General features: G+C 46.7%; 1 protein-coding gene across 4 annotated transcripts in view; it reads right to left on the reverse strand.

Moving 5' to 3' along the window:
- Positions 1–691: 691 nt before the first annotated feature.
- Positions 692–13,512, reverse strand: part of DENND2A (DENN domain containing 2A) — a 94,142-nt gene continuing 81,321 nt past the window's right edge. For all 4 annotated transcript variants that reach the window (XM_087431751.1, XM_087431750.1, XM_087431749.1 and 1 more), the window contains 6 exons: positions 9,184–9,361; positions 7,488–7,529; positions 4,320–4,437; positions 3,672–3,917; positions 1,908–1,994; positions 692–1,040 (listed from right to left, as the gene is read on the reverse strand). In XM_087431751.1, the coding sequence (XP_087287877.1) occupies positions 1,009–1,040; positions 1,908–1,994; positions 3,672–3,917; positions 4,320–4,437; positions 7,488–7,529; positions 9,184–9,361 (703 nt within the window). In that variant the 3' untranslated portion in view covers positions 692–1,008. The remainder of the gene's footprint in view (positions 1,041–1,907; positions 1,995–3,671; positions 3,918–4,319; positions 4,438–7,487; positions 7,530–9,183; positions 9,362–13,512) is intronic.

Raw genomic sequence — 13,512 nt, forward strand, 5'->3', positions numbered from 1 at the left:
TGCTCTGGGTCCCTACAATGAGATGGGACTATTTCATATAGTATAAATGGGAATGGGGTCAAAGCAGTGGCTTCTGCCTTTCAAGGTGGGCTCTAGGCAGCATCAGAAACTTTAGGACCCCAAGAATATTTTATGAACAGATCTTGTGAGGAGATTTCCTCTTTTTGTGTGTACCTCTAAACGTCATGGACTGCTCGGGCAGTGGACGGTTCTACAGCTTCTAAGAGAAAAGAGGCAGCCCAGAAGAGTCAAGTCCATTTGGGAGAGAGGAGGCGGTGGCACGATAACAAATGGCCTCGGCCACTAGGTGGCATCAGTGGCCAGTCTGGAAGCGCAGTTCATCCCAGGAAAAGCCAAATCCCTCTAAAGTTCCTGTTCTTCCTTTCAGCCCAGATCTGACTCCACTCTAGGGACGGGCCAATCCTTTCCACTAGAGTGCTCACACTCTGAAACCTGTGGGCACGAGTATCTGCAGGAGTCGCCATACCCTCCTTCCCTAACACCTGCCGCGTTTTTCCCCAGTGCTGCTCAGAGGAGCGCCTTGGTTCTAAGCCCCTGGTCTAGCTTCTTCCCATCTCCCCATCTCCTCTTGGATCCAGAGCTGAGCTGCCGGGCAGGATGAACCAGGGGAAGATGACATAGGGCAGGATAGAGTTTTCTTAGCCCTGTCATAATAAAAAGAAAACCCAAACACTTTTCCTTTTTTTAATATCTAAGATTAAAAAATCGAAAATTCAAAAACCAACAATCAAAACAATCCATACGGATGTTGGCAACACGCCTGGTCTCAGGTCTCCTTTCCAGTGCTGTTCTGAAGAAGCGGCACCTTCCGGGCAGCTTTGGGGCCCTGGGTCCCGCGGAGGGCCCAGGGGCGGCCGGAACCCATCCTGGCTTTCATTCCAGCACCTGGGACAACCAAGGACCCAATGTTTCAGAAAGGCCACCAGGATTGTTTTTAAAACATGTGGTTGCACAAGGAGGAAGTTTTCCCTTGAGGCTGAGCTGAGGTTATTTCTTGTGGAGAAACTTCATTTTATTGCCTAAAAACAGAAAACGAGAACATTTCACCAGGCAAAGAGGGCTGAGTTAAATTCTGCCCTTTTCACCCCAGATGTGGTATGGACAATGCCACCCCTGGAGCCTCATCTCTGTGTTCAGGAGAAGTCGGGGGGATTCGCCCTCCTGCCATTGCCCCCTGCCCTCCTCACACACCTCCCCAGTGAAAAGGGATCTTCCTCAGACTTGGGAGTTTTAAAAAAAAAGAATGTCAGAGCTGTGGACATTGCTTCTGCAATGGTGATACAAGAAGCACGGAATGTAACGCGTCCCTGAGGAGCCAAGTGAGGAGAGAACTCCCAGCAGGCGGTGGGTAGGAGGTCCCTTCCTGAGCGGCCTTCCTCCCGCGTGAGGCACAAGACTGCCCCCTGCAGGTCCTCCGTGTGCTCCTCACCGCCGCAGGCTCTTCCTCACTGGGGCCTGTCCCTCTTCCCTTTTTTGCTTTCTTCTTCTGCCTTTTCCAGTAACGGCCTTTTTACTGATTGAACCGTAGTCCTTATAATTCTTACATTTCCCCTTTTCAGGGGCATTTGGAGACTGGTCCAGGTCTTTATGCCAGACATCCTCCTCTGGCTCCATTCACCATGTGTGCTAAGCTCAATTCCCCAGAAGAGTTAAGTGTTGGGGAGATAATAGTGAAAGAAGATAGCAAGATAGCCCAGGGGCCCAGGAAAGCTGTGTCCTTTTTTACATTTGGGGGACAGATTAAAACACAAGGTTAAAATGCCCATTTTACCTGCCCAGTGCAGGCCGCAGAGCTCTGCTATTGAGGCCCCGGCTCCAGTGGAGGGAACTGGCCAAGACCCCAAGGACCAGAGGCTGCGATGGGGACTGAGACCGCTGGGCCTTACCTAGTCCCTTCAGGAACTTGTTGACACCACTGTGTTCTCCGCTGGGGAGTGTTTCCAGGTACTCTTGGGCTCGGACCTCAAACAGACCTGTGGACAAGGAAATCCCAGGCATTTTACTTCCTCCTCTTTGCATTTCTAAACGGATCCATTTCCTTACAGCCATAGAAAAGAGAAACCTTGCTTCTGAGACAAGCTGCTCCTATAAACAAGCTCTGAATCAGAAGGTTTATGAGTTTTTATTATCCTTATAATCGCCCAACCTTGTACAGTAACTGTCTTTGGAAAGCTGTAAAGCTAGCTTGTACATGAAATCCTATTTTTATTCAACAAACACCTTCCCAGTGTCTACACTGTGCCAGGCATGCGGTTTCAAAAACAAACCAGACAGTCCTGGGTCTCAGGAGCTCCTGCAGGCTCCCTTTTCCTCACATTTTCCCATAAGAGGGACCCTGGCCGAGGGACCCTGGACCCTTAGCCTCCTGAGAACCCGTCTGCCATCTGTGAACTCAGGAAGGCTGGATAGGCCTCCTCTTAGGTGCCTTCAGCTCTAACCCCTGAGGTCTGAGCCTCAGGTACTCTCTCTTCATTTCTCATTGATCTGTCATGGACAGAGGGCTCCTTCCATGCTACTTTTAAGCTTTTATGTCTCCGACCTCTCTATCAAATAGTGATCTGTAAACAGATATTTATGCATATGATTAGGAGTTGTGGGACTCATACTTGGTAATCAATTTTCTTTCGTCTCTTCAGATACCACTCATCAGAGTTACCTGAAGTGTGGCCAGCCTCTGACTTCACTTTGCAAAAAGCTCTGGGAATGTAGGGCTTTGGTTCCTTAACTTAGTGTCTGCAATCACAGCACCAGAGGACACCAAGGCCTGGGGCCAGCTGCTCCCCCAGACCCTCCCTGGTCATTGCGTGGCCACCCCTCAGAGGTAAGCATCTCTCCCCACCCCAGATTTAACTCCCGTCTGTAAAAGCCTTTACCAACATTTCTAGTTTTTAGATTCCTAAAAGGGCTTAACATAATGTAAGAAAGAGATGGGAATGATTTCATCCTCCTTTCTCACCCTCCCCCCTCCTCCATCCCTTGAAGTGTGATGGAACCCAGCAGACAAGGACAGGGAGAAGGGAGGAGAGAAAAGAAGCACTCAAAGGAGAAGAGAGAGAGGGAGAGAAACAGGTGGTCCCCGTGGTGAGAGGAAACACAAGCTCCCCGGGTCGGGAGAGTCCGCTGCTGTCCTACCTCCCCCATGGCCAGCCCGGCTGGGTGGCAGCAGGCACTCATACAAAGCGGAGGACGAGGGCCACCCTCTCCTCTTCTACCCCATCCCAGCCGGCTCCTGCCCACTAGTTCCCCCCACTCCTCCCAGTGGAGAGGGGTAGGAAAGAAGGGCAGAAGGGATGAGAGGAGGTCTGAGGAAACGGAGAAAAGGGGCCACAGAGAGAGGACGGAAAGGGTGTCCCTGAAAGTTTCATCAAGTTGGAAAGAATGGAACAAAAGGAGAACTTGCTACCAGAACCTAGAATGTGGTTCTGGGAGAGGCTAGTAGATGGGAAAGAGACGACTCGAGGAGACAGGCAGGACGTTGAGGGCAGTTTTCAATAGCTCAGAGGTGGCAAGAATGAACATTCTCCAGAGGAGGCTGGAATGCTGCTCCCATCTGTGCCTTGGCCCTGTGACCTTTCTCCTTGCTCCTCAGCCACTGGGGGCCTGGGCATCTCTAGCTGCCTTGGCCCCCATCATGAAAGACACCCCCTAACCTTTGGCATCCTGCCGTCGCAGCTCCCGCTCCTGGATGAAGCCTCGAAACGTCTGCGTCTCCATGAAAACCTCCAGGAAATGGCGGAGGCTCTTGGAGGAGACAGCTTTGCGGAAGGCCTCTCGCTGCAGAGTCCTCTCCTCCCGCTCGCCTGCCGTCAGGAACAGGGAGTAGTGGCCCACGATCTCCACGAAGAAGCGGACAAATGCTTCAGACACCACCTCGTTCAAGGGGCTGGACTCAGGGCCTGAGCAAAGTGGGGCAGGGTGAGGACCGGTGAGGGCAGAGGGCTGAGGCAGTGCCCCTGAGACTGCCAATTAGTAATACAAGTAACTGCGAGCTCCCTCGAAGACAAACTGTGACGATCCATGAAAAAGGTTACCCAAAGTCATTAAACCATTCTTTCCCCTTTTAAAAAGATATTTTAGGGCCAAAATGGGGGAGGTGGGAAAAATTTTTTCCACAATTCATTGTTAGAATGAGATCCAGATAAAGAGGCTGAGCACTCAGTCTCTCTCCTTGCGCACCCCTCTTGCCCATTTTCCTACTTAGCCCAGTGCCACGTGGAATGGATGGCCATGGTCCACTTGCTCCCTGACTCTAACCACGGAAGAGGGAGATGCAGTCTGGGAGGTGGCTGAGCATTTACCACGCTTGCAGTCCGGGACCCCTTCATCCTGGTCACTAGCCAGGTCATTCCTCTGTTCCAGAATGTGTTCCAGGGCTACCTGAAGCTTCCGGGGCAGAATGGAATCCTCGTCATCCATCTGTAAAGCAGAAAAAACGGTTAGGTCGTCGCCCCAGTGCTTCAGAGATGGTGGCTGCAACCCAGCCAGCAGGACATACTGGATATAGCACGGCAGGGCGGGCCTAGCACAGTTCCTGGTGTAGTGGAAGGAATGTGACTTAGAGCCAATGGTCTGAGGTTTGAATCTTGATTCCACGTTTTATAAGCTACGTGAGCCTCAGTTTCCCCATTTGTAAAATGGGCTACCAATCAATATCTACCTCATTGTGAAGATTAAATGCAATATATAAGACATTGATGAAAGAAATTGAAGACAATATAAATAAATGGAAAGATATCCTGTGTTCATGGATTGGAAGAATCAATATTGTTAAAATGTCCATATTACCCAAAGCCATCTATAGACTCAGTGCAATCTCTATCAAAATTCCAAAGGCATTTTTCACAGAAATAGAAAAAACAATCCTAAAGTTCATGTGGAACCACAAAACACCTTGAATAGCCAAAGAAATCCTGAGGAAGAAGAACAAAGCTGGAGGCATCACAATTCCTGATTTCAAACTATATTACAAATTGTAGTAATCAAAACAGTATGGCATTGGCATAAAAACAGACACACAGATCAATGGACAGAACCAAGAGGCCAGAAATAAACCTGCACATATATGGTCAACCAATATTTGACAAGGGAGCTAAGAATATTCAATGGGGAAATGATGGTCTCTTCAATAAATGCTGTTGGAAAACTGGACAGCCACATGTTAAGGAATGAAATTGAACCCCTATCTTACACCACTCACAAAAATTAACTTGAAATGGATTAAAGACTTACGTGTAAGACCAGAAACTGTAAACCACTAGAAGAAAACATAAGGAAAAAGCTCCTTGACATTGGTCTTGGGAACAATTTTTTGGATATGACACCAAAAGCATAAGCAACTAAAGCAAAAATAAAGAAGTAGGACTACATCACACTAAAAAACTTCTACACAGTGAAAGAAACAATCAGCAAAATGAAAAGGCAAACGACGGAATGGGAGAAAATATTTGTAAACCATATATCCGACAAGGGGTTAATAACTAAAATATATAAGGAACTTGTACAACTCAATAGCAAAAAACAAAAAAACAAAACCCAAGCAATCTGATTAGAAAAATGGGCAAAAGAAGTGAATAGACCTTTTTCCAAAGAAGACATAAAAATGGCCAACAAGTACATGAAAAGATGCTCAACATGACTAATCATCAGGGAAGTACAAATTGAAACCACAATGAGATATCATCTTACACCTGTTAGAATGACTATGATCAAGAAGACAAGAGCTAAGTGTTGGTGAGCCTATGAAGCAAAGGGACTTATGCACTGTTGTTGGAAATGTAAATTTGGTGCAGCCACTATGGAAAACAGTATGGAATTTCCTCAAAAAATTAAAAATAGAACTACCATATGATCCAGTAATCTTACTTTTGGGTCCAAAAGAAGTGAAATCACTACCTTGAAGAACTATCTGAACCACCATGTTCACTGGAGCATTATTGACAATAGCCAAGACATGGAAACAACCTAAGTGTCCATCAATGGACGAATGGATAAAGAAAATGTGATTATATTTTCCGTAAAAAATATAATAGCCGTAAAAAAGAAAGAAATTCTGCCTTTTGTGACAACACGGACAGACCTTGAGGGCACTATGCTAACTGAAATAAGTCAGAAGTAGAAAGACAAATACTGTATGTTCTCACTTGTATGTGGAATCTAAAAAAGCCGAATTCATAGAAACAGAGAATAGAACGGTGGCTGCCAGGCGCTGTGGGGTGGGGGAAAGGTTGGTCAAAGTGTACAAACTTCAAGCTATAAAATGATTAAATTCTGGGGATCTAATGCACAGTATGGTGACTGTAGTCAACAGTAATACATATTATATACTTGAAAGTTGTTAAGAGAGTAGATCCTAAATGTTATCGCCACATAAAAAAGGTAATTACGTGAGGGCATGGAGGTGTTAACTAACCATATTGTGTTAATCATTTTGCAGTATACACATGTATCAAATCATCATGTTGTACATCTGAAACTTACATACGTTATATGTCAATAATACCTCAATAAAGCTCAGGGGAAAAGATTAAATGCAATACAATTACCTTGGGAAAGTACTTGGCACGTAGTGGCTACTCAATAAACGTTTCCCACTGCCCCCACCCTGTAGAGGGGCTAGTGACAATCAGGGGACTCTGCTCAGGGCAGATGACCAGTGTGACTCAAAGCTGGCTTTATGATCTGGGCCTCAGAGTAGGAGGGCCTCAGGGAAGTGCAAGTAGATGGAACTAGTGATAAAAAACTGGTATTAGCACAACAGAACTTTCCAGTAGTGTGGCAACTCCAAGTTTAAAAGCAACCCCTCAGAATGCCCAGAAAACCTTTCTGTAATGATTCTTTGCAAAATCCAGTAGTAGACCTCTCTGGCAAGTGATAACGAGAAAGTAAATGTGCATTACTTTCTCTGATAATGAAAGTACTAGTTTATGATCATTACAGAAAATACATGAAAGTATTAAAACAATTTAAAATCACTCATAATCCGTCTCCCTTTCAGTCTCCCACCCCAAGACAACCAGCATTAATGTTTTGCTGAGTTTTCCTTTCAATCTTTTTTAGAGGCATATATACATTTTTTCCTTGTCTTTTTGTCTCCTTTTTTAGAAAACAAGATAGCACAATTATGTATAAAATTTTGTGTCCTGATTTTTTCCACTTAATAATCGTGAACTTTGTTATTAAATATTCTTTAAAAGCATGTTGAAAAAGACAAGTGTCTACAGTTATAACCTACACAAAAATTCTAATTGTTAGAAAACCATTTTGTGACAGAACACGTGGGAATCAATCCTTTGCCCAAACCCCTCCTCTTCGGCCCCTGCCTTCTGTCTCACCCTCAGTCCAGCTGTGGCCTGTTCTGTAATCCCAGGCCCACCAAGGAGCCTTTCCAGACCCAGAGAGCAGAGCCCCAAACAACAAAGAGGTGAAAAGAGAGACAGCAGCAGGTTGAAGCTGGCCTTCTTACTCACCTGCCTGAGGAACCGATTGTTGACGAGGTCGACCACAAGGACCTACGAGACGAGGAAAAAGGACTATTATTGTCACCAGGGTTTCTGGGATACAGCGATAGACTCTTAGCCTTTGTCCTTCTTGGCACCCAAAGAGCCAGCTGGGGTGGGGGTGGAGTGGGCCATTTGTGGTTTCCTGACACTGCCACTGTAGCTGCAAATGATGAAGAGGAGAGGTGGGGGGCAAGGGCCTTCCTGAATTACATGCGTTCAACACTGAAATGGCAGGCTGGGCATGTGTGTGGGACTCCCTGCCCTGTTCCCGGACTGGCTCAGGCAGAGCCTCTCAGACTGTTGTTCTAGCATGTGGGTTACTGAGGTGGGCGAAAGTGGCTAGAGGCCCACTTGTTCCCATTCCACTTGACTCTGCCCCTCCCCACCTCCAGGGCTTCCTCCTCCTTCCTCCCAGCTACCCACTCAGCCTTGGCATTTCTTTTAATGGGACAGAAGGAGAGAAACCCAGAGGAGTGGTTCCACTGGAGAGTAAATCGAGCTGCAGGTGGCGGGCTTTCTTTGGTCAAGGCTCTCAGGATAAAGCACCTTCCCCCTCCCTCCTCAGAGAGGGGCTGAGACCCAGGGCCAGAACTAGGGTAAGGCAAGTGAGGTGCCTAGGGTGCAAAACTTAAGGCAGCACTCATTTGTGGGGTCATGCAAGCGCTGGGCCTTTGCTTGCATGACCTGAGAGTGAGACCCTCACTCAGACCTCAGTGTAGGCCACTGGCTATGACAGAGGAAGAGCACGGGGCCTGGATGGCCATCATGTTTCCATCAACAGCTGGAAACATGAGCTCTAACACAGCCCAGAGACCCCGTCCACGAGCTGAGGGAGCTCTCTCCTTCCTTCTCAAACACACTTCTGGGGTTGAACTGAGCCATTTTAGGGATCACAGGGTACCCAAACAAACTCCTTGCAGTTCACAAATCCACTCTTCAAGATCTGAGTCTGCTGTTTAATATTTAATGGGACTTCAGACTACCTGGGCAATTAGACAAGCCACATCTGGGTCCTGGGCTGAATTTCAGGGACAGGCGTTCCCTGGGCGGTTCAGGAGGGAGTGGCATCATTTAGTCCCTTGCGGTTCCCTCTCTGACTGCTGGAAGTTTTCAGTACTCGGAGCAGAGACTATTTAGAGGAAGGGGCTGGGACTAAATACCTACAAAAATGCCCAGTAGGACCTTCCCCACTTGGATGCAAATCTGAAAACCTGGAACTTGATCATTAAAAACATTTTGGTTGTCTTTTTAACTGATATGAAAAAGGACCAATTTGTAGGAGCACAGTCTTTGTCAACTTTATTGCTAGTCCAAATATAAATTCCAGTTATTGTTAGCTCTTCGTGTGCTTTCTCCCCTCAGTGGCGGGGAGTGGGAGGGAAGGAAGGATAGGGTGGATGGCTATTTATGGTGTTTTAACATCTGGTTAAGTTGTTGATTGCTGCCCTTCTCAATGGGCGTGCATGCCAGTAGGTTCATTTAGAGGGGAAAACCGAGTTTGCAGTCCCGAGGGTCTAGTGAGGCAGACTTGAGGGGTCTATCTCATACACAAAGCCGTGCGCTCCCCACCCCCTGCAATCCCCTGACGCTGCTTGCTTGCCGAGCCTTAGCTAGCACCTCCCCTCTGCCCCCGGCCCCCCTCAAGGACACCCCCGGAGCTCACCTCTTCCAGCGGCAGCTCCCTGAGCAGCGGCAGCGAGCTGGTGAGCAGCCCGATGAGGAAGGGGGTTGGCGAGCACACGATGTCGATCATGGCGGGCGGGAGCACGGGGATGTAGGTGTGCTGCCAGGTGAAGGGGTAGATGACTGCCACCATGGCGTGGCAGCACTTGGACAGCGTGCTGCAGCCGGGGAGAGAAGGGAAAGGGCCAGTTCAGGGAGGGCACGGAGAATGGGCCTGCTCGGGCTCGCAGGGTGGGCAGCCTCCATGAAGAAGCCAGAGAGAAATGTTTGCACTTGATCCCAGAGGCATGTTGGTCAGAAAAGGCATCACACACATATTGGGTGTGTCACGTAACACAGTCCCAAGGCAGGTTATATGAGGCACGTGGAGCCTCTGTGAGGCTTCGAGACACAGCTAAAGGGACAAATTTCATGCCCTGGCTAGTGTGCCTTCACACATGAGCTACCTTCTTGTAAGGTTCTGACCAAATCATTCACTCCCACCCCTCTTCCCCACCCCCACCCCCAACAACAACTAAACCTCTTTTCTCATGGATGCTCCTTCTCTTATTGAAGATGCTTTATAGTCTAACACTATAGCTTTTTCTTTGTTCTCTCCCACACATTCTCTCAGCCAAGCAGGAACACCTGGGTGGGATCAGGACAATTGGATCACTCCTTTGGTACCCACAGGGCAGCAGGCAGCTCCAAATGGCTGTTCTGTAAAAGTGAAATCCATGTACAGTTACCCCTTACCCAGAATCCGAAACTTAAAAGAATACCAACATTGGGAGAAAGAGTGGGAGTCTCTCTTCAAGAATAACAATCCTAACGGAGCCTTTTGTTGGCAAGCACTGAGCCTTATTAAGCACTCTCCACAGCACTTCGCACAGTGCCTGGATTCATGCGCAGTGTGTTGAATGAATGGATGGATTATTCGAGATTATCTTTTTTTTGTGTGTGAGGAAGATCAGCCCTGAGCTAACATCCATGCTAATCCTCCTCTTTTTGCTGAGGAAGACCGGCTCTGAGCTAACATCTATCGCCAATCCTCCTCCTTTTTTTTGTTTTCCCCCAAAGCCCCAGTAGATAGTTGTATGTCATAGCTGCACATCCTTCTAGTTGCTGTATGTGGGACGCAACCTCAGCATGGCCGGAGAAGCGGTGCGTCAGGGCGCGCCCGGGATCTGAACCCGGGCCGCCAGCAGCGGAGCGTGCGCACTTAACTGCTAAGCCACAGGGCCCACCCGAGATTATCATTTTGAGTATCAGCTCTACTGTGCTGCAAGACAGTGATGCCTGGCGGCCTTCTGAGTTGAGGGAGAGCTGACTTGCTCTTCTTCTTTGCAATCATTTCTTGTTGCTAGTGAGCCTGCTTATAGCAGCTCCTCACTCCCATCATTCTAATATCCTGCTCCTGAAATGCTATGAGATTGGAAACTTTAGAAGCTTGTTAGAAGCATGTGTAATCTAAGAATAAAATAAAAGTGAGGGCCTGGTGGGTCCTCCTGTGCGTGTGCTGCGTCCTCTTCAGGGTGTGTGCCCTGTAACCAGCATTTCGTTTGTTAGGCTGCCTTTGGAACCTTCGCCCTGGTTCTCAGCTGTGCTCTGTTTAGGTTGGGTGGCAAGGAAGCTGAGCTCTGGAGCTCCTTTACTGGGTTCCCATGATGTCAGGCACCTATAATCTCATTGTTATAAAGCTTCCCTGAGCCCATTTAAAAAAATCACTTAGGGCCGGCCCTGTGGCTTAGCAGTTAAGTGTGCGCACTCCGCTACTGGCGGCCCGGGTTCAGACTCCGGGCACGCACTGGACACCCGCTTCTCCAGCCATGCTGAGGCCGCGTCCCACATACAAGGATGTGCAACTATGACATACAACTATCTGCTGGGGCTTTGGGGGAAAAAAAAGGAGGTGGATTGGCAATAGATGTTAGCTCAGAGCCGGTCTTCCTCAGCAAAAAGAGGAGGATTCGCATGGATGTTAGCTCAGGGCTGATCTTCCTCACAAAAAAAAAAATAAAAATAAAAAAAATAAAAAAATAAAAAGAAAAAAAAATAAAAAAATCACTTAGCTCTGGCTTACCTAAGGCGAAAAGAGGTGGACTAAAAGACATTGGCGAGCAAGTGAAATAAGGCAGACAGAAAAAGACAAATATTGTATGATTCCACGCACATAAGGGACTTAGAATGGGCAAATTCATAGAGACAGAGTAGAACAGAGGTTACCAGTGGCTTGGGGAGAGGGAGAATGGGATGCTGTTGCTTAATGGGTACAGAGTTTCAGTTTGAGATGATGAAAAAGCTCTGGAAATAGATAGTAGCGATGGTTGCAAACATTGCGAATGTACTTAATGCCACTTAAACTAAATACTAAATGCCATTGTACACTTAAAAATGATTAAAATAGGGGCCAACCCGGTGGCATAGTGGTTGAGTTCATGTGTTCCGCTTTGGCTGTCTGGGGTTCGCCAGTTCGGATCCTGGGTGCAAACCTACACACTGCTCATCAAGACATGCTGAGGTGGCATCCCACATAGAAGAACTAGAAGGACCTACAACCAGGATATACAACTATATACTGGGACTTTGGGGAGAAAAAAGGAAAAAAAGAGGAAGATGGGCAACAGATGTTAGCTCAGGGCCAATCTCCTCCCCCTGCAAAATGATTAAAATAGTAAATTTTTGTGTGTGTGTGTGAGGAAGATCAGCCCTGAGCTAACATCCATGCCAATCCTCCTCTTTTTGCTGAGGAAGACTGGCCCTGGGCTGACATCTGTGCCTATCTTCCTCTACTTTATATGGGACGCCGCCACAGCATGGCCTGACAAGCGGTGCATCGGTGCGCACCCGAGATCTGAACCCGGGCTGCCAGCAGTGGAGCGTGTGCACTTAACCACTACGCCACGGGGCCGGCCCCTAAAATAGTAAATTTTATGTGTATTTTACCACCATTAAAAAAATGAAAAAAAATTACTTAGTTTCCAAGTGAGTTCCTCTGAATTAGCACCTCCTGAAACATCTTTAAAATATACATTAGCTCTCTTTGCCATCCCACCTGCATTTGGGGGCCCCCACACCTAATAAGGGTAATGTTCAATCATGTTCATTTATAAGCATAAGTCTCCTAACCTTTCTGTTCGCTATCTTTGCAAATAATCATTTTCCTAATACTCACTGGAGTCATGAAATGCCTCTTAGTAGCATAGCATCTACACATTACCCTATTTGGTTCTTGTCTTTTCTTTCAAATGATCACCCCCCAAATGAGAAAGATGCTACCCCAAGATTTCATTCTTACCACTATAATACCTCTATTAGCTGAGTAGGAGTGAGACAATAATTAACGTAGGACTTATACCAAGGAGAGCAACATCAGTAATTCAGCCAGCAGCTTGGGGTGACATGACTTCTGCCTTTCAAAGGATCTTCTCTCAAAGTAGAGAAGTTTTTTTCCTAAGGCATCACTTTCTCCCGGATATTCAAGATGTTAATACTTTTAGTGAACTGCTTCGTGTTTAATTTCCTTTATCTACAGATCACTGAATACGCTGAATTCACTTTGCTCTAAAGTTTTTGATTTTAGTACTAATCTGTGTTCATGTGTGGCCAGTGTACAAAGTTGATCTGCTCAAATACTGTACTTGCGAGGTCACGACTTAGAAAACTAGACAGATGTTAAAATACAAACATAAAACAAGGATAGTTCTGTCTAGCACAGGTTTTTTCGCACTATAGTTTGCAGCCCATTAGTGGGTCCTGAAATGATTTTAGTGGGTTGTGATTAGCATTAAAAACAACAACAAAAAGAATAGAAAGAAAATCAGAGAGTGTGCTGCATTTTTTTCCAGTTGTAAATAACTATCTGTGTGTATGTTATGTAGTATATGTATTGGGTCTGAATGTAAAATGTATTTCTCTTTGTGGACAGCAGTAAGAAGGGTTTGAAGCCAACCATTTGGACTAGTGAAATGGGGCGTGGAGGCAGGTAGAGAGTGATGGTTGAGTTGGAATTTTGATATGTTACACGTCTTACTGGGATGTTGGCTTTCATTTCCAAGTGACTAGAGGGAGTCCCTTAAAAGAGACCCTAAGAAGGAATTCCCTGAGTGAAGCCTTGTGTATGAAACCATCTCTTTTTATAGCACATTTGTTGTAAGTTCCGAAATATTACTTGGAGAAAGAAGTGGATCATGTGATGGTCTAGGTGGTGGACGCTGTCATCTGCGGTCCACTTCAGCCGTCTTTGAAACTCGCACTCTAGTCAATTCACTAAAGGAGAATAAAAATGCAGTACTCATGTTTAAGAGTCCTTTTATATTTCAGAGACGTG

This window comes from Ceratotherium simum, chromosome 1, assembly GCF_057802395.1.
Source record: "Ceratotherium simum simum isolate JZ-2026a chromosome 1, ASM5780239v1, whole genome shotgun sequence".
Taxonomy (NCBI): Eukaryota; Metazoa; Chordata; class Mammalia; order Perissodactyla; family Rhinocerotidae; genus Ceratotherium; species Ceratotherium simum.